Below are 21655 nucleotides of genomic sequence, written 5' to 3'. Positions count from 1 at the left end.
GCTGTCTCCGATTTTTATTTGCTTTTAATTTGACTTGAAACGGGGCTTAAATGTCAAGAGTTGTTCGGCCCGTAATCCACATAAGCACATAAGCACACGGACGACTTGACTCTGCGCTTTTGTTATTAATGTATTCAATTAAGTAACGGCACAACAATTAAACTCATTATGCATATGGCGGGGAAATGCAATGCAAATAGCCCGAAGCCCCACTAAACACTATTATTATGGCCGGCGAAAATAACTGTCCCTGCCAACTAAAACAAAAACTCCAATCGGGGCACATTAAAAGCATCATTAAATAAATTATAGTCCAGCGCCCAAAGCAATAATGACATAAAAAAAACCAATAAATCTAACATGAATTTTGTTGTGTAAACAAGGCTTAATTCATTTGTTGCTTTTATGCAGTATTTAAATGGTTGTAAATGCCGAAAAAAAAGGAGGAGAACAGTTAAGCCTAATGGAAGTCATAAATAATAAACAAATTTAGAGGTTAAACTAGTGAAGCTCTGAGCTAAATGGTAAATTTTAGAAGAGCTTAGCATAGTCAACAATGGATACTACAAAATGTGAAATTATATAGAGAAATCAACACAGAATATATAAAAAAAAAGTAATATTTGTGAAGTTCTAGTTTCATTTGTACATTTCTAAATATTTTTCTTCCATCTGCTGCTCTCACACCTGCACTTGACATTTAATTATCAATTAGCTAGGCCACATCCTCCATATAAGCTTATAAATATTTTAATTAATTTACATTGTCATGCATTTTTCGGGCATTCTTTGGCCAGGTGTCAGTCAGTCACTCAGTCGGGTTCAGTCACTGACAGACAGACAGCGGCATATATAATTTATGCAAACTATTCCCATTTGAAAGGCCCGGCGAGAGAAGCGTGAATTTATTTATAATTTATATGGCAATTAAAAACTAATATTGCCAACTCCCACGCAGCCAAGGCTGCTGCTGCAATATTCAATTGCAAATTTATGCAAATTTTTAATTTCAGTTGACAACGACAAAATTCCCGAAGAGTGGGGAGCTTTGACAAATGTTTTGTTTGTAGTTTTCGGATTTTGGGGTTTTTATTGCATTTTTGATGACAACTCGATGGGCATAAATTAAATAATTAAGTTAATTGTACACATGGGCAATGTGATTTTAATTATTTAATTCGAAACTCTGCATAACTTATGCTAAATTGTATTTTATTCTGTTTTCAATATCCGACGCGGTTAAAAATTGCTTTGCTTTGCCTGTGCTTTGCTCTGCTCGCCACGTTTGACTCATCAGGTCCGATGATTAATGACATTTAAAATGCTGCTCATGATTTAGATAAGCCAAACTGAACGATTTAGTCTGGTTCTCTATCTCCCCTTTGCTTCTATTTTTGTTTGCATAATTAATGTCGCTCGCATTTGTTACAAGTTTTGGTTATTTGTCTTGCTGCTCGGATTAATTTTGCCCCTCCATCTAATTTTGTCCGATTGGCTGGAGCAGAGTCGAGCCGAAAGGGGCTTAAAGTCTTCTCCAGCCTGTCGGTGGGCTTAACAACTTTTTGACTGCCATTCGATGAAGTTTGAGGCATGATAATGACATTGAGCTTCAGCGGGATTATCAATAAAAACTGAGTTGTAGAATTACATTTACAAAGTGTTTAAATATTTCATTTAACTAGGAATTGCTGACAACATTTTTTAATAATTTCTCACTACGTAAAAAAACGTTAATTTTGGATTTCTATTTCATTGATTAAGAGGTGTGAAAACGAAATCATTCAAGTGTAGCAGTCATAAAAATACATATGTTAGGGTTGTGCCATAAATGTTGTTTTATATTGCCCAACGTGGGTGCGACTTCTATGGTCTTCTTCACGGAGTGTGAAGCTACTCGGAGAGCTCCTAATTAATATAAACAGTTTGTGAGCTAACACCAAACGCACACCGCTAGAAGCAGAAGGGGTGTTTGGCATTTCCTGTAATTTGTCGAGCGCGGAAATTGCTAGCTTCAGTTTTTTTTTTTTATTTTTTCGGGGCCTTGTTGCATATTAATTTAAATATAATTATGATAATTTTTATTGTCAAGAGGTGAGGCGCGGTGAAGTGAAGTGAAGTGAAGTGAAGCCTCTTGCCACATGCTTCGCCTTGACTTTCCAGAGTGCCCTGGGCAAACAACCAACCCTTTTCCACCATCAGAAAGGATTAGTTATTGAGTTATTTTCACAACTAAAGTAACGACAGCCAGCAGGCAGCAGGGCGAACGAACCCAGGACCGAACAACTGGCGCGGTTCAACAACATCTTGTGACTGACATTTGTGCGTCAAATTAAGTGAACTCTTTTTTTTCCAAGAGGAGGATCCGCCGGAGACAGAGCAGGAGGGCAGGAGGAGGAGGAGCACATGGTCAAGTCGAGCTTCCTGCCAGCCTGCCAGCCTCGATCCCTGAGTGACTGTGACTGTTGTTGTCTTCGGCCTGTCCCCTGCATTGCGTAAACTATAATTAATAACAAAACATGTTATGGTTATGGCTGCCGCTGCCGCTTCTGCTTCTTTGTGTGCCTGAAAATTGTTTCTTGTGCCCCGAGCCCAAGGCATGAGGCCACAATTCACCCAGACAGGCACAAAAGCGGTTCTTCTCTCGGTTCTCGGTTGTGGGCCCTGGTTTCTTCGGGTTTTTTTAAAACTCAGACCCAGACCGAGACCGGCAAACTGGGAACTGGAACTGGCAAGATCCGAGAGCATTTTCGGGCTGCACAACATATGTTATGCATTTTTTAGTTGTCTTCGGCATTCAAAAAATTATGTAGCATTTAATTAGCGCATAATTGCAGCAGCAGAGGCAGCATCCAGGGCACAGGGCTCATCAATTTCAATCGTTGGCGTGTTGAAAAATCTTCATTTTCATAATCCGCTCGGGATTATTATTTTGAGAATAAGAATACTCTAACTTAAACTGCAACCTATTTTAAATAACATAAAAAAAAAATTCTATGATTATATACTTACATAAAAATTGTCCGTTAGCAAAATAATATTGATTTGAAATTTTAGTGTTTGACCTCAAATCTAGAAGAAGAAAACAAATAAAAAATATTTTTTATATACATTTTGAAGTGACAAATCTTAGTATTTGTTCTTAAAAATATATCTTATAGCTGAAATTGTCTTAAATAAGATAAGAGGATTTTAAATTCAACCGTTTCCCAAAAAGTCCATTGCAAAAGAGAAATTCGACATGTTCAAAAGACAAACTTTTGGTCATAATTATTTATCCCCTCTTGCAAAAGGGCATACACAAAAAATATAATAATAATCCGAAGCCCTTTTACCAAATCCGTTTGCTACTTTACAAGAGCGCAGGCTCACCCTCAACCAGCCGCAAAAAAACAAAAAAAAAACGAAAAAAAAAAGACTGTCGCTTGTCAAAATGTCTGCAATTCCGTGAATTCAACTCATTCTGCTGTCGCCTTCTATGTGTGCGTCATTGTCTAAGGATGCAATTGCCGAGGACGACGACGCACAAGTTCAAAAGCAGTCAACAGTTCCGCTCGTTCCTGTTTGAAACTCTGGCTTCGTCATCCTCTGCCACATCGTCATCATTACAACAACAACATCATCATCATCATCATCATCATCGTCCTTATCCTTGGCGAATTTCATGCCTTGTCGTTGCAGTAGTTCCTTGTGGCTTGGCAAATACTCAACAAACCATGAAAGTAAATAAATGTTTTGCAACGTTGCAGAAATAAAATGCAATTTAAGTCACACAAAAATGGCTAACAACAGTACACAGCAAGAAATGTTGATATCATTTGTGATCAGTTTTAAGAAGGATACTATTTTATTCATTTACATAATTCGAAACTCGACAATATGCTAAGATCAATCTACTCTTATTAGAACCTATTTAAAAAACCAAGAATCTAGACTTGAGTGTTATGTAGCATTCACTTCTTTCTTGCAAAAAAAAAAAAGATTTGATTAATAAATATTATTAAACTAATCTTAACATCATATTTAATTTGATCCTCTTTTTTCTGTGCTTCAACTTAACTACGTATCTGGAACGTTGCAGTTCGTGGAGGAGCCTGGAAAACTCGAGGTCCTGGGCTGCATTCGCTCCTTCCTCTCCCATTTTGATTTGTTTATTTCGTTTCGCTCGGCTCTTATTTTGTATTATTCCTGCTGCTGGTGCTGCTCCTTTTGCTGTGGCAGTTAAAGTAACCGGCAAAAGCGTTCCGGGGGCTTCGAACTTTTGCATTTTATTTGTGTTTTTCTTTTCTTTCATTTCGTGTTTTTGTTTCTATTTTTATTCGTTTTGGCACAAAGAAAAGTGAAATGTTTTTGGGCGGTTGGGCATTTGCTTTGGATTTTAGAAGTTCGCTGGGGAGCTCGGTGGAAGCATCGTTGCAATTGCATTTCCACAGACATTTAATAGCAACAAACAAACAAAAACACAAAAAAATGGAAAACGCTTTAAAATAATTACATGCGAGAATTTTCCCCCCAGGAACAAACAATGAGAGGAGTAATCGGACAAAGTCGAGAATGAATCACCACCAACTGGCATCATTCACAGTCAAAAAATAAAAAAAGAAGAATTCGGGCATCATTCAAAGTCAAAGAACTGGGCATTTGTTCGGCCAGAGATCACAAAGGGTAGACAGAGCGCCGAAACGAATTAATGGATCAACGATCTTATCAGGTGAACAGAGCGAAACCAATTGAGCAGAGTGGAGAGTGGTCTTTTTGGCCTTTTGAACTAAGCCTCTTAAAATTGACTCTAGGTAACTGGAGTCTATCTAGATTACACATGTGCAGGAAATCTTTAAATACTTTACTCGATCAGGTAAGTTAGGATTTTTTCTATAGTTTTTTAGTAACATAGTTAGAAGCACTGGAATTTCCTATAGTAATTGCAATTCCTATATTAATTGCAATGTGCAAATATGAGTCCCGCAAATGCACTTCATTTCCGCACAAGTATTTCCCTCTTCAATCAGCCATATCCATTACACATCCGCCCCAAGCTGTGAATGATTTAAGTGATTCGGTGCGCCTATTGTATTATTTTCAGCCCCACAACCTCCCTCATCTCCCTGCCTGTCTACTGCCACCTACCACTGAAATGCAGAAGAACTGCAATAAAACAAAATAAAAACAAAAACAAAAAAACAAGAACCAAAACAAAAACTGATGAAAAAACAACACACAAACATGAAGGAAAAGTGCAGTGCAGCAGCAGCGAATGCCAGACGAAACGGAACAATAATTAAAGCAATGGCAAAAGCAAAAACAACTCTGAAACACACAAAACAAACAAAACAAAAATACTGAAAAACAACAACAATAATAACAAGTACAACAACAGGAAGAAGAGGTACAAGAGCAGCCCAGGAAGAAGCAAAAATGCAGCGCAAAGCTTCGCTCAGCAGCTCTCTCTTTTTTGAGTAAGAAGATACGGGTCGGGCTCTCTGCCTTTCTCCTGGATATAGGCAGGATATATACATGCATAAATAGGGAGGGCATTCCTAAAAGGGGTTGCAAGATGCAGCCCAAGGTCTGTCCTCTATAATGCGATGCGTCGTCGTCCTTGTATCTCTCAGAAGTAAAGGGTATATTGTCTTTAAGATGGCTATTCAAAAGCAGACAGAAAACTTAAAAACTAACTAATAACATCATAAGAAATATGGATACCTGATTTTTAAATAGCTTATTTAACATTTAAATTAGCTAGAATAAGTAGATAAATACATTTATTTTTTACCATATTTTTGAAAAAATATTTTAATCAAAAAAGCTAAGAAAAAAGTAGATTTTACCAGGTATCCCTAAGCTGAACGCCTCTACATTATCTAACATCCTCGACTTTGTTGTTCGGTTGTCATTGATGCCCCCCGCTCGCTCCTGTTGTTCTGCTTTCCTTATATTTTTTTTTTTCCTGATGATCCACCAAGCGGGCCAACGCCAAAGCAAAAATCAGTGCAAAAGGCGACGTCGCCGGGTGTCGTTTGCAGACAACTTGAAAAACATGAAAACGCGAGGGGCTCCCACTGGCTCCCTCCTATATAGAGTGCCCCCTACCCCAGTTCCAGCCACTCCCCCTTTTCCTTCTATTGACAGTCACGTCAGTTAAACTGCTAGGAACACACACGCAGCAGGGAAGAAGATACAATGGCGTTCGGTATAAAAGTTCTTGAGAGTTTTGCCACTATTTTTAAATAATAAATTTAAAGGATATATGACAGCTTATATAATAAGATAAAAAATCTTTTTGCAGTGACTTGTCAAGTAAATAAGATCCCAAGTCCCAATATTATTGCTATTTTCTTGACCTTATCTGTTGATAGGAAGACACCCAGAGATTTCCCAGACAAGCAGGTGGCAAAGGCTTCGGGCCAACAGAGAATCATGAGGCCAACATCATGAGCCAGCTTCGGTAATTGCTGTCCGGGCCAAATGCAAATGCTGTTGCTTGCGTGTCTAGATTCCCGACTTGGATGCTGCTATGCTGCTGCATATAACATGGTGCCGGCTGGCTGTCCTCGTCCCTGTTGGCCTCGAATTATGTTGTTCTTCCCGGGAATTGGTTTGGCCTTCTGACAGTCTCTTCCTCCCAGATCGCCTCAACAGTACTCACTACGCCACCCTCTAGCTGGGATATGATTTCAATTAGAGTTCTTCCTAAGTGATTGTGGCACTCAAAGGGGATTAATTCTGCACAGTTTTTAGTTAATAGAGTTGAAAGGTGTTCTGGTATACTTAAAAATTTAACATTTTACGTAAGGGTTAATAATATTATAAATAAATACAATAAATAATATTATAACAATACAATAAAAACAGTTACACCTTTGAAAAAAAAAATATTTAAACATTTACAATAAATATATAGAATGCAATACTCCAATTTGAATGGATCTTTGGTAAACATTATCCCCGGAACCCTATATATACTGCTCATCCTGTTGGGCGAATGGCGAAATATGGCCTTAAACAAATTTATTTATAACACAAATTAAATAACTCAGAGCAATGGACTTGACTCCGGCTGCCACTAAATTTGCTGGGCAAATGCAATTTGCAGATTTACTAACCCCCAGCAGCAGAATGAGCGGGAGCAGAAGAAGAAAACAGAGCCGGACTTGCAGTTGGAGAAAATTGCAATTGCAATTACCAAAGCGGAGAAAGAGAGGAGCAGCTAGAGAGGTGGGAACAGGAGGAGCAGCTCCACGCCACGAGTAAAACAACTAAACCACGCCGAGCGACGACAGTTTGACTTGCAATTTTAGCTGCACCAGCAGACCCCAGCAGCGAAATCAGCGAAACCGTGGCCGCCGCATCATCCCCATCATCATCATCAAAGGAATCATCATTAACAGCATCATCATTAACAAGGAAGTGGGGTAAAGGAAAGCTTTTTCGACTATACAATACTGTTAATTTTTTTTTATTTTACTAATTTTATGCTTGCTTAAAATGTAAATAGACTTTTCTTTGGGTTAAAAAATCCTCCTTATTTTAAAAGAAATTTAAAAATATTTATATATTTCATTAATAAATTCAATTCCTCTTCCAATTTTTACATTTCGATGGCCAAATGCCACATACCCTTGCCATCCTCTAGGACAAAGTACAAAAACCGCGCGCGCCTCGACCATATCCATTACAGGCCAAATAAGAGCAGGCACAGGGAATGAAGGATGAAGGAGTCTGGGGGATCGGAAGCTGGAGCAGGCGGAGGATGGGAATGAGAACGAGAATGAGAATGACGCGATGTGGAGCAGAGGGCCGAGGACAGCGAGTAGTTGTTGGCCCTGCGGCGGCTCGGCCTGGCCAAGTTTGCGAGAAAATCGATTTGAGCCTGCCTGCCTGTGCCTGCCTGCACTCGCACGGGCGGCCTTTTGGATGCGAGTGTCCAGGTTTCAGTCCCAAGTCCAGGTCCAGTACGAGTCCGAGGCTCAGTCACAGTCCCATTCGCAGTACCCGGTCCTCAGTCCCATTGCCGTTCCCATTCCCACTTGGGGAGTTTTACTCCTGTTCGTTCACAGAGAAAAATAATCCAGACTTATAAAAGACTAGACAAGAGTGTTTTTAAAACAAAAAATTAAAATTCAAAAGCTTAGTTTAAAATACTTTCTTTATTCATTATTCAATAAAGCTAGTTTTCCTATTTTTGACCTTTACTTTGTTTCAGGGTATCAAGTAAACAGAATAAAGAATTCTACTTTACCAAATTATATTTTATTTCCTAAATGATTAATAAAACATGCAAATATTTTCCTTATCTTTATTTATAAGAGCAATTTTTCTGCAGTGTCCGTCTGTTTGTTTGTTTGTCGCTTTTAATGCTGAACGTAGCTGGCGGAGGCGACTCTTGACTGATTTTTATGCTTTTGGCCCAATTGCCCCGCAGTTGCCGCCGCGCTGGGCTCTGAGAGCGGCCTCCAATGGCCATCGACCGGTTCTCTCCCTTTGGCCGGGCTTACGCCTACCGATCCACTGCGCCCCGCCACCCCCTGCAGGCCACCCATTAGCGGCCCTTTGTTTGACTTGCAGTTGCAATATAAGGTCATTCCTCTGCTCTTGTTCTTGCCGGTGATTTTTTTCTTTTTTCCTTTTTTGTTGCTGTTGCAGTTGCACGCTTTTCGTTTCGTTTGATGGCTGCGCACGCGGCCTTTTGTTAGTTTTCCCCATCCAATTTCCTTTTTTCTTCCATTATTATTATGCTTCTTTCGTATACTCTTTAGGGGAGTGAAATCGGCGAAATCGCAGCCTAATCACTTCATTAGGCGGTATCTCCCCACCCCTTTTGGCCATGTTAACACGTTGTTCCGCTGCAGCAAGTTGCACGAATCTTTTGGGGTAAAGTGCGAGGAAAAAAATGGCTTTAATTGAAAACTGTGGAAAGAGTAAACGCTGCAGCGACTTTTGCTTTTCATAGGGAACTTGAAAGGTAATTTCTACACTTTTTTAATATTTTATACCTATACTTAATTTCTAATTGATATACTGTTTAAAATTGTTTAAATAATTGTAATGGTAAAGATAATATGCTTCTTTTTATCTTAAGAACATTTTTTAAAAATCTTCTCATTTATTAATTTCATTGTCAAATAACTAAGTACTGAAATACCTTATTAAATCGTTTGCATCTTTCAGCCATTTCAAATTAGCTTTAATAGCCTGCAGCCTGTAAAAAGTAAACTCCTGTGTGAAACTCAAAACTTTAAGCTTCTAATTTGCGGGCCCGCATTGTATTTGCCTAAAGTTTTCTCACAATTGTGCGGCGAACGGCAGCAGCAACGGCAACAGCAACAGCATCAGGTGCTGAGGAGGCTTCGCTCGCTTATCGCATAATTGGTAGCAATGTTGGCTGCCACTTTTTGCGCCGCGGCTTCTGTGGCCCGGACCCTGGACTTCTTCGTCTCCGTCGCATTCCGGAGATGCCGGCAAAACACTTGTCAGCGACTTAAATGGCGCGCAGCTGTGCGGCATTAGCTGGGGAGCTCTGAGCAGCTAAGGAACTGAGGAGGCACTGTGAAACCAGGGAGCTGTATAAGCCAGGTGAGGCGAGGGGCTGACCAGGCGGTGGACACACCTCTTAAGGAGGTGTTGCAACCGCTGCTCCGCTCCAGAGGGCAGAATGGGGGAGTGGGGGAACCGGGGTTCAAGGCGGTCCAGTGGCGACATTTGATGTGATTATTGAGTTATGCCCACGGGGGCAGGTGCCTGGCATATTTCGCTTAATTTTCTGATGAAGTTATTCACCGAGATATGGAACGCAGCGAAAATGTACAAGTATTATAAGCAGAGAGATAAGCGGGCGAACAAGAACGCGAAAGAGGCCGAGCAAAAAGGTGTGTTCCGCAGATTTATAAATAATCGCTTTGGCATCTAAAAGTAAGCAATTAAATTGTTTATTTTGACACTTTCACGACAGGTGCTTTAAAACTTCTTATTCGTAATACACATGGGTCTCTCTATTATTATAAATAAAAAATTCTATAAATTCATTTTTTTGTAGGTTGTTTAAGAATATGTAGGTTTTTTATTCCTTTTCAGAATTTTATAATATTAATCTTAACTAAATGGTGTTTATTTAAGAGTATGTAAGCGTTACTTAAATAATTATATTTACTTTGAAATATAAAAAAAAATAAGAAGTATTTGTTTATCGCATTTATTTGTTTGTTTTAGATTGCCTAATAATTGATCTAAAGGCAAAATTCAACTGCCACAAATCTAAATATTTTTTTTAATTCATTAGAATTTCGGAATTTCTACTTTATTTTTATATTTTTTAACGACAAACTTGCCCGGCTAAAATAATTTTGACTAAAAAAATTCAAATAAATAAATTTTCACATTTTTTATTTGAAATTTTAATTTATTGTTAGTTATTTAATCATTTTTTGCGTTATTAAAATGAATAGTCCTGGTACTGCAGAAACATCACACTTCTAAAATTTTTTTATTCACAATTCCTCGTGTTAATTGTTGAAATCTTAGCATAAATGACAATTTCAAGAAGGATATTTAAATTTAAAGAATTTCCTTTCTAACGCAGGATAATAATGATAATATTTATTAGGAAACGGCAGAAGGAAGCGTTGCATAAATAATTAACATTTGTCAGGAAATCCGTGGGCAGAGGAACAATAAAAAGCGGGCAAGGAGTCAGATTAGAAGAGGAATCGAAAACAGCAGGCACTACAAAATCACCGACAACAACTACAGCAACAATGGCAGATGGAGAAGCAGGAAAAAAGAATAACAACTACAACCCCAGAGGATAGGACGAGAATGGGAAAGGAATAAAAACATAAAAAAGCGGCACAGATTGCCAGAACAACAACTAAACACGGACACACACACACACACACAGATACAGAGACACACAAACGTATAAAATTTGAGCTCTCCAGCTGTGTTGTTCTTGTTGCCGTCGGTTTCTTTCTCGTTCCTTTTGCCCTGCAATCAATAAAACGGATTAGGAATATCCTTTAAATGCGGCGCTTGGTGGAGGCTGCAGCACACACACTCTCACACACTCACGCACACTGCAAATCTTTTAGAATAACACATACTACTTTATCCATAGAAGGAATAAAAGTAGCGGCACTTACTTTTCGTTTTTCGTAGAGCAAATTAGGAGTTGGTGGGAGACGGAGGCTGGTGAACACAAGGAGGAGACGAAAACAAAACCGAAAAACGCACACTCAGGCACGCACACACACACACGCCACGTAGGGCGAAGATTTACCGTTGGGTTACGCGACGCGATGCTCAAAAAGTACGAACAAGAGACAAGGAGCAGGGCCCGAGAGCCGGTCTCCTTTGGGTTTCTATTTATTTATCCAAATTCTTTTTGTCACTTGCACTTGCCAAACTTTGACCCAAACGACCTTGCATATGAGTGTATTTTTTGTTTTATTCGCGAGGCTTAAGTAACCTTTTTAATGTTTCTTTATTGGAGGAACACACACGACGATTAAAATGAACAAATTGCTGCGCCGCTCCTTCTTCGTTTTACCAGCTTCTCCGTTGCGTTATCACGATTCCTTGTACTCGCCTTTAGTGGTTAATGGTAATGGTTATTTTCCTGCTTGTTTGCCAGTTAAATTGCACGTTTTGCCACCGTTTCAATCACAACACTTGCTCTTGTTTTTCCTTTATATTTTGATTTACTCTCGAGTTTATGTTTTGCCGCCGATCCTTTAATTTCCAAAAAAAGAAGAGTTTCTACCGGCGTTTTTCTTGTCCAGTTGGTCCACAACAACTCTGGATTTTTCTTTGGGGAGACCCGGTGTTTAGTTCCCAGTTACGACTTTTCCGTTTTCCGCGGCGGAGCGGTGCGATGTGACGTCATGGACCGCCGAAAAGAAAATTTTGAACTGAACATGGAGAGTATCTTTATATATCCCACAACCTGGTCATGAGAGTATGGAACAAAATGAGAGGTTTTTGCTAAGAGAATTTGAACATGAGAGAGTATCTTTGTCGAACATGTATGAGCGTGCTGGTTGCAGGGCTGCAAAAATACAATAATAAATGGTCGCGTTAATACCGTTACAAATTCAAAATATATGAAATATTTACCGCCTTGTTGATTACAATTTTTTAAAATTGAACTGAAGTAATCCTATCACTAAAGGCAACACAGGCTGGCCATTGAACATCATAAACGAAGACGTAACGTTAAAGCAGGGCTGCAAAGATACAATATGAAATGGTTTTGTTATACGGTTACAAATTCAAAATATATGAAACTTACCTGTTTCAAAACTGTTTCGGGTGACACCACTCACCCTCATCAGCGATCTTTCATTTTCAGTTATAAGTATAAATACACGAAGTGATCTCAAATTGCAAACAATTAATTGACAACTTAATAATTGCAATGTTTATGTTTTTGTTGTTTTAAGTTGAAATATTAAATTTTTGTTTCTTATATAAATAGCTATCACTTATCCTAAACATAATATAAACGAAAAATTAAACATTTTCTTGTTTTTGTTAATAAATTTTTTTGCAAAGAAATTCTTGTCAAACTGTACTGTACTTGCATACGCATAAGAAACTTGGCATTAAAAGAAAACCAAAAACACAACAACACGAAGCAGACAACAAGAAATTAGCTAAAAATCACAAACTTGGTTTAAATATTTAATATATGTAGTTGTAAATATATACCGCAAATACACACACAAAATTTATTTTGGCCACGAAAGTTGCCCTTGAACTTGAATACATATGTATGTATATATGTATGTTTATGATCATTTTCGTCTTGTCCTTGAACATTTTGCTTCACACACGCATTCGCACTACGAAAGTTGCCATTTTGAACTTGAACATACATACATACATACATATGTATAAGAAAATTGTCTTGCTTCGCACACAGATTGTCCTTGAACATTTTTCTTGCACAATTGCATTAAACTTAAACAATAGAAATTGCACAAACACTTTTAACTAAAAACTAATAAAAATGTCGCTCATTTTGGGTTTTCGGTTTTCTTTTAAAGCCAAGTTTCACATTCATATTCTCTTGTACATATATACATATGTACTTATTCACAATTTAATAAAGGCGAAACACTCACATCTCCATTTTTCAATTTATTCACTTGTAATTGGTAACAATTACTTTTAAACAGTTTAAACAATTTGGTTTTTTCAACAGCGTCTTTAGAACTGGCTGGAAGCTAGAGCTGGGAAACTATCGATGGTACTATCGAGGTATCGACTTTTTCCTTTTTTTGAGCCACCATCGATAGTTTTTTATCACTATCGATAGTACGGGACTATTTTTATATCTCTGCTTTGTTGCTAAAATTTAGTAAGAAAAATGCAAACAAATATATATATATATATATATTTTTTTTTTATAATAAAAATGTATTCTAAATTAACTTAAATTGGAGTTGGCGGTGAAAAATATTAACTGAATTTCAAAAGAAAGGGTGCGTCTACGCCACGTCTTCAGAGTCTAAGCGTATGTTTAGCAATGGTAATACAATTTTATTTGTGCAAAGTTGCTTGGATAGAATATTTATGTTAATTACTTAGTCAAAACATATGGCATAATTTTTAAACTCTTGAATAGTATTATAATTCTATTTGAAATTGCTATAACTTTAATTTGCAAAAAGAATCGTAAAAAAACGATACTATCGATAGTATCGAATTTTCGTTTTCAAATCATCGAAAATATCGAATGGTGCCACTATCGATAGTTTCCCAGCTCTACTGGAAGCAAGGCTTCGATATTAAATGGGCAGTAATCGGCTAATCGAATAGCTGTTGTATTTGAATAATACGATTAATCGATTACAGACTAAACATCGCTTTGTTGTAACAATAAGAAATTTGAATTGTATTGTTTTGGTTTAAATGGGAATCAATTTTATTTATTTATAAATGAATATAAAATACTCGTAATTAAAATATTTTCTCGCTCACACAAACTTTTCTCGTCCCGCATTCAATTAATCGAAAGCTATATGTACGATACATATCGACGGCACCCATTATGTTTTTTATGTACATATGTATGGCCAAAAACACACTTATACGAATATACATATACATATATACATACACATTGCATCATGTCTCTGCATGTTTCACGGCCTTTTTCTGAACAAAACCAAATTGCATGTGCTTTGTTTTTTGATTATCCCCCACCAAATAATAACAATTTTAAAATGTTTATTTTTTTGTTTCCATTTTATTGGTTGCGCCATTGTTTATTGTTTATTTATTGGCTCCGATTGCGGTAGCAAATCCTTTCAGATTGCCTCTTATAGCCCGGAAGAACCTGTCCTCCAGGCATCCGATCCCGATCGTCGCGTTCATTATGGTAAGGACCCGCTCCATTTCCGAGTCCGACTTAACGATGCGAATTAACTCGTTACGGAAGACTCTAGAGTTAATAGTTTCGTCCTTCTCTGCCGCCTCCACCTCCATGTCGACCAATAGGAACAAACGGCGACGTGCCACTGCCCTGTGGTTTTTTTTCTTGATCGTCTTGCGGCCGGAGGCTGCCGCTAGCGCTAATCCGGCAGCTACTCCGGCTGCATACGCATTACTTATTTCTTTAGGCTGAAATGCATAAATATATATAAATATGTATACAAAATTGTTCCAGAAAAACCTTACCATTACCATTTTTTTCGTCTTCAGCTTTTCGAATGGCGTCGATTGGCGTCGGTGGCGTCGATTGGCGTCGAGCTAAGATTAGCCTTATCGATCAGGCTATCGATAATGGCCAATATCGATTGAAATGATCACGAAAGTTACAAATTATTAAAATAATTACAAAATATTCATAATTATTTAACCCTTATAAAATTAAATATAAAATTCATTGTTATACATTTATTATCAATTCATATAGTCAAATTTCAAACAAGTAACCATTTTAGAATCAACATCGATAGCCATATTATTGCAACAAACTTTTTAAAAATCAAAATTGTTTATTTGTTTGGATAGTATTGTTCTAATCTAATTATTATATATTTACAATATTTCTATATAATAACAGCTGTCTTAAAAGTGATCGCCAAAAAAGGAATATACAAAATATTCAAATTAATTACTCTCATTAATTATTGTATATTTTATTTTTATTGCTCGTAACGCATTTAAATTTCTCTTCTGATTTATATAGTTAAAATAAATAAATATTTCTGTCGTGATCAAAACAGTGTGAACATCTATATTTTATTATCGATATGTGCCATGAAAAAAGTGAAGCCCCGCAAAAGCAAATAATTAATTTTTATATGTTAATTAGCCAGAGGTTGTGCCTTCACATATTTTATAGGTAATTATTACGCAAAATGTTTACCAATTGGCACATATTAAAAAGAACAACTTTAAATAATAATTAAAGCAATTTTTGTGGCAATTATTTGAAGCTTTCTTAAGTGTTTCACCTCTTTATTTCGGGAAAATAGGCAACGAAATACTATTTAATTTAATTTAAAAAAAAAAAACTTTAATTTTCTTTAAATTCTTACATTTTTTATATATTTTTTAGTTTCTATTTATAGTTGGTATTTATTTAATTAATATTGTGGTCGAATTCCCATGTAGAATGTAAAATGTTCGAAAGAGAACTGTTTGTTAACATAGAAATGCTCTCGATCACAGAATAGCGTAAATTCGGCTGTTAACATAATGTTGCTTATGGAACATGGCGAGTGAGAGTAACAGCTGAACATTTGAGAGTAACTTTGTCGAACATGTTACATGTTGGATGCAACCATGAGACTCATACTCGCTCATCATTCTGGTATACTCTTTTTGGGCTCTTTTAAAATGCGCTCTCTTTCTGCGCAAGAATTTTATTTACATCATTTTTGCTTTGCGCAAAGATAAATTGATGTCCTTAAATGTTATGTTAATGTTAAGAAGCTGAAGTGAACAGTCCCAAATTTATGCTATATTTAACGACAATTCAATATATTAAGTTCTTCTTGCATTTTGAATTCCTAATTCCGATAACAGAGGTTTAAAAACAAAATTCAATTATTTATAATTAGAATAATTTCAAATATTCTTGTTTACCATTGTCTGTTAAAGACCGCTCCAAGCAAAGTCGGGAGTTATCTTTGCAGATTTAACACAATAATGAGCATAAAATATAATTATCATTAAAATTATCCTCTAGTAATAATTAATAAACATATTATAGAGTAAAGTATTATCAGAAATAGCAGAAATAAGATTTTTAATTTAAGCACTTTAGAATAAAGGTTATTTTAAAACTTTATGATTTGAATATTTACAAAATTTCCAAATGTCTTGCAAAATTCTAAAATTAATCCAAAATTATTTAAAATGTATGATAAAAAAAATATATATTTCTGAATTTTTTTTTAAAGTAATAACTGTTTTTATCGGCGGAAATTGTTAATAAGATATTTGAAAAATCATATCAAACCAAATTGTTAACAAATCGTTGATATCTGTTCTCTTTGTATCTCTTTCGGTGTTTTGAGCTCTCTTTCACATGCCGGGTGCGTGCGAGCGAGACAGATAGGCGGCATTTCGAGTTCGAAGTTTGAAAGAGGTTCGAACTTCAAACAGGGAGAGAGCGCGCGATAACAGCAGTGCTGTCTATTTAGCTAATTTCAGGCTAGATTTAGCATGTCTGACAGTGGAAAAGCTTATACAGAATAAGCAATTTAAAAATAGGTTATTTAAATATACAAGAATTTTCGAGCAATAATTATATTCATGACATCAACGATTTATTTTATAAGAAAACGGGCTAACAATATTAAAGCTTGTATTTTTAGTGCCGATGATTACTTGAATTGTATGATTAGAATATTAAGTTTGCCTCATTTTCTGATGATATGTTGCGAGCCCAATTGATAACTTTTGAAAATAAAATAATATAATAACATCATATACAATTCTATAAAATAGACATTTAAAATAGTTAAATGCAATAATTAGATTTAGATTCTTTTAGAAACCAAATTAATTAAATTAAAAACATTAAAAGTACAATTTTGTTGTACGTTTTCTTGCATTTTGAGCTTATACCTTCTAAGAATCTAGCTTGTTAAGGGCTCCCGGCAACACTGGCGTGAGTTAACAGTTGGGCTCGACATGTAGAATTTATGTAATGTGTTAAAGTAATGTAAAATTTATTTTAATGATTCAATTAAATATAAAAATTTTAAAGATGCGTATCCTTGCTAGTTCAAACTTTTAAAAATTATTGTACGACATAAGCCACTGTAATAATTATGTTTATGCAGCCTTTTCACTTACTCAGATTCAAAGATCTCACTCGCTTATATGCTCAAGCTACAGTGTTATGATTATGCTATATTATTACAAATTTTATAACCAACTTCAACTTCTGTCAATATCTCAAAGAAATTAAATATATTTAAACTGCACATATAGTAATAATGGCATATTATCGGTATATACTGTATTTTCAAATAGAAAGGGAAAACAGAGTTGAATGTCGATTAAACTGGGAATCGAATTCTTTTGTCATCGGTAAAGCACGTTTATATTTCGGGGAAACCCAAGTGAAAAATTCTTCTTCCAACCGAGCGACGAGTTTGATCAGAACAGAAACGACGTCAACCATGGACTTCAACGCGGAAGTTCAATGTCTACAGCGAGGAGTGGCCGTGCGGGATGAGTTACTCTGCGAGCTAGTGGAGATTCTCCGGAACAACGAGCCTGGCCTGAAGTGCGTGCTTCAAAGCATTTACAGCCTGCTACAGGACAACCTGCTCTGCAGCACCCAACTTGTGCACAAGGTAATCTCAGCTGTGATCTTTGACAGCCAGGAAGAGACATCCGATCGCCGCCGCCTGCTGGCCAGAGCCCTCGTCTGCGTCCAGCTGCAGGTGCGCAGAATCCCTGCCGACGACGGCGCGCTCATGTTGCACGACCTCCTGGTCTCGGCTTCGGTTGGTGTTCATCCATATGCGGGCCAGATTTTGGAACACCTGTTCAGTGACTTTGTCCGTGTGCTGGGAGCAGGCTGCTTCCTGCGTCTGCTGGACGCCACTCGAACCATTTTGCTGTCAAAGGAGCCACAGGATCGGAAGTCATCCTACTTTCTCATAAGCAAGATCCAAATAATGTGTGAAATCGGTGGAGAGCATAGCGAAGCCTTACTTAATTGTTTGCAGTGCAGTGCCCAGCAGTGGATCGCTTTTGCGGTCATCGTGGCAGACTTGGAAGAGCAGGATCCAAACCTGGTTGGGGGTACACTCGAGACACAGCTACCCCAGCTGCAGCTGATGTCCAGCGATTTCGGAGAGCGTTGGCTGGCATGGCTAAGAACCATTTGCATTAGACTCCTGCAGGAGGACAGAGTTCAGGTGCTGCGCAAAACCCTGGAATACTTTCTGAGCCACCTGAGTGTAGAGCACCTCTGCCGCTTAGGCCTGCTGCCGGAGTTCCTGATGGCCACCAACAGAAGCCAGTTGTTTGATCCCGAGGATGACAACTGCCTCAACGGAGAGCAAGTGAAGCATTTTGTGGCGAAGGGCAATGTGGAACTCCTCATGGAGGCACTGGTGGTAGTTTCTTGGGAGAACGTTCCTCTGCTCATCTGGATACTCAGTTTAAACTCTAAACAAGTGAAGAGTGTTCCTAAGGAGCTGGTTATTAAGTTGTGTCTTAATGTTAAGGCCATCGACAACAATGTTCTTCGAACCGGAGCTCAGGATCATGTCATCATGATATTCAAGGTACATTTTAATTACGTTAGTTTAAGGACAATGATATCACTTTTTAATTTCAGGACACAATCGACTGTTTCTCTTTGAGGGATTACATTGTCTGCGTGGAATCGTTTGTTAATAAGAAAAATGCATACGAGGAACACTGCCGATTACAAGATAAAATCGATAACTGCACAGATTTTGAGGAGCATATTGACTGCTTCAACCAGAGATCCTTTGACATATATATTTTTTTTTATTCTATTATTGGTCACATAATTGGTGATTTCCAATCGAGTTTATTATCAAAAATGGGAACTCTTCCCAAACATAAGCATGGCTTTTTGCGCTTCGTGTTTATTACTAAAAAGGAGGAATTATTCACCGAATTTTATCGAAAGTTTTACAACGTGGACACATCGTTGCTTCAAAGAGGAAGGAGTCTCGAGGAGATTCAAGTGCACTTGCTGGACAGACTGGACTGCCAAACTGACGAGGAGACATGTTTCCTGAAGGCACGATGCGTGGACCTCTTCACTTTGAACTTGGATTCATGGGGCCAGTTGGAGGAACTAAACTTGGACCCCCTGAAGCTGATAGAACAGGGAACATATGATTCCATTTTAGCTTTAGCACGTTTATTAGAATCACATCAGAAACGAGTTACGGACGAGACGATACTACCAGCTCTGATTTCCCGTCTTGAATTTAGTTCTCATATGTAAGCTATTACCTTTTAAACTGGTTTTATATATTTATTGAATTTTTCCTTAGTGATCATGTTGTACACTACGCATACAGGAATTTAACAGAAGAAGAATTTGAAAGCTTCATTACTAATCTCATTGTTCAGAAGAAATATGTTTGCTTACCACTGGGAAAACAAAGTATTTCCCTGTATTTAAAACTGCTGCTTCATGGAGAACCCACCACAGGAAAGGAACGGTGAGTTAGCTTAGATTTCTTATATTTTCTAAGCCAACTTGGTGACGATTTTAAACATTCTTTTAGCATTGAGGCCGCTTATGCATACAACATCTTGAATATAGTCGATTCATCTGCAGGAATTCGATCGCATACTATATGGCATTTACATAATTTTTCAAGTGATGAAATGAAATCTAAAGTGTTCAAAGAACTTCTTAGAATTAACGGAAAGCTGTCGATGGAGCATCCCCAGTACACTGAAAACTCCGCGGTGCACAGGCAAAAAATGCGAATTGCCTCTGCTTTGATTACACTTCGCGATTATTGCGATGATCCAATATCCTTGGAGACTTTGTTGTTGCCCAGCGATCAGCTTGGGATAAACATTATGCATGAGTTCCTGGTAGGATATTGTGTGGAAAACATCGATTGGGCGTTGGATGCATTACCAAATTTGGAGCCAAGGCAACAGGAATCATATCTCTCCATCGCTCATATTTTTATTTTTAAAAATTTGGAAAAACTTAACGGAGAGAACAAATTATCAGAAATGTTTTTGATCCTTGTACAGTTCACAATGGAATCCACTCGTTCCACGCGCATTCTCGCTGAATTGATCCTCTCTAATTTAGCTGTGGAGTGTGAAAAAGAAAGGTAACTGATGACACAATTCTAAAGACGATTTAATACTCTAATTATTTTGTTTAAAGCATTTGTATTCCCCTGATGGTCCTGATAGTCGCGGCGTTGGGGAAAAAGTTTCACGAGCTTCCTCGGCTTTTGCTCACAGAATTGATCAGGAAATATGATTCTTCATCCCATATTTTGTATATAACAAATGTGGCCTTCGATGAAATCGATGTTCATTTCGCTACATATATTGAATATAGAAAGATTCGTGATGCATTTTCTGAAAGAAAATTGGCATTATCCGCGGAAGTCGCACCTTCTCAAAACCGTTCCGAAGGACTCATACTCCCTCCCACGGAAGCTAACAATTCAGGCAAGGCCGCTGGTCAGAAACTTATTTTAGTGGCTTCTTTTCATGGTAGGGAAATCGATTTCCCAGCACTGAGGAGCACCTGCGAAAAGTTTGGATTTATTTCTCTGGTTGTAGCCGAGGAATCACATTTAAAGGAGACTAGTTCTGGCAATTTAAGGTAGGAAATCAAACAAACAAATTAATTGCAAATCCTTCTCTTACATTGATTATTTCAGCATCGTCAAAGTAAAGTCCGAAAACCTCGTGGAATTCATTCTGGCTAAGCAGGCCGAAGGTTATAAAACGGTTAGTTCTAAAGGATCTGCTGGCATACCCAAATTCGACCATTTCGAGTTTCCAAAGAAGTGTATACTGGTGTTGGGGTGAGTTCTAAGCAATAGTTCCAACAAGCACAATTATAAAGTATGTTTCTCAGGCATGAAAAGCAGGGAATACCTATTAAGGTGACGGCAGTGCTAGATTATGTCGTGGAGATTCCACAATTCGTCTCTCTGGATACAAATTTTGGAGCATCACTGCTTATTTGGGAGTTTTTCAAACAACATTGTGCCTAGGCTTACAGCTCTTTTTTACTATTAAACTGAAATACTAATTTTTTCAAATAATAATTACACTTACCTACTGTACAGAAGCAGATACAATTTTATGTTATTAATTACGCTTTTGAAAGTAATTATCTGAAGATTCTTTTCCTTATTAAAATCTAAGCTACATACAAAATAATACTGGTGGTCATTTATTACTTGCATAATATATGGGTGGAAATTTAAACTAATATTTGTAGTTATAATAGTTATAATATAGTTACTATTATAATTCGGAACTCCGCCAAATTAACGTTGATGAGTTGAAATCGAAAAGTGGAAAAAAGAAAACGAGGTTTTTTTATTTTTAAACTAAGCTGTAATACACTAATAAGTAAAATAATTATTGATCACACGGCGGTGATTGAGTGGACGTCGTCCTCGTTAATACGTTCCTGGCAACATTTGATTTC

General features: G+C 37.3%; 3 protein-coding genes across 10 annotated transcripts in view; 1 reads left to right on the top strand and 2 right to left on the bottom strand.

Annotated features, from left to right (window-relative positions):
* SKIP (Shal K[+] channel interacting protein) overlaps window positions 1-13221 on the bottom strand; it is a 163364-nt gene extending 150143 nt beyond the window's left edge. For 5 of the 7 annotated variants that reach the window (XM_070286349.1, XM_017167804.3, XM_017167808.3 and 2 more), the window contains exons 1-5: window positions 13116-13221; window positions 12281-12478; window positions 12106-12215; window positions 11133-12037; window positions 3010-3069 (exon numbers count right to left, since the gene is read on the bottom strand). The gene's annotated coding sequence lies outside the window, so the exon portion shown is untranslated. The remainder of the gene's footprint in view (window positions 1-3009; window positions 3070-11132; window positions 12038-12105; window positions 12216-12280; window positions 12479-13115) is intronic. The other 2 variants (XM_070286350.1, XM_070286351.1) reach the window with 2 other exon arrangements.
* A 1020-nt stretch (window positions 13222-14241) lies between these two features.
* Window positions 14242-14769, bottom strand: LOC108075474 (uncharacterized). Of its 2 annotated transcripts, none has more exons than XM_017167927.2 (2): window positions 14674-14769; window positions 14242-14616 (listed from the first exon to the last, which is right to left on the bottom strand). In XM_017167927.2, exons 1-2 carry the CDS (start codon window positions 14680-14682, stop codon window positions 14269-14271), a joined length of 357 nt encoding a protein of 118 aa, XP_017023416.1. In that variant the 5' UTR covers window positions 14683-14769; the 3' UTR covers window positions 14242-14268. The 2 variants fall into 2 exon arrangements, with proteins under 2 accessions (XP_017023416.1, XP_070143251.1); XM_070287150.1 differs by having other exon boundaries at window positions 14680-14758.
* Window positions 14770-17533: 2764 nt separating this feature from the next.
* Window positions 17534-21311, top strand: LOC121501929 (uncharacterized). The gene is made up of 7 exons (XM_041774553.2): window positions 17534-18755; window positions 18809-19449; window positions 19503-19673; window positions 19740-20309; window positions 20366-20815; window positions 20874-21020; window positions 21074-21311. Exons 1-7 carry the CDS (start codon window positions 17637-17639, stop codon window positions 21210-21212), a joined length of 3237 nt encoding a protein of 1078 aa, XP_041630487.2. The 5' UTR covers window positions 17534-17636; the 3' UTR covers window positions 21213-21311.
* The last annotated feature ends 344 nt before the right edge of the window (window positions 21312-21655 follow it).

Source organism: Drosophila kikkawai, chromosome 3R (assembly GCF_030179895.1).
Source record: "Drosophila kikkawai strain 14028-0561.14 chromosome 3R, DkikHiC1v2, whole genome shotgun sequence".
Lineage (NCBI taxonomy): Eukaryota > Metazoa > Arthropoda > Insecta > Diptera > Drosophilidae > Drosophila > Drosophila kikkawai.
This window is presented reverse-complemented; position numbering and strand designations above follow the sequence as displayed.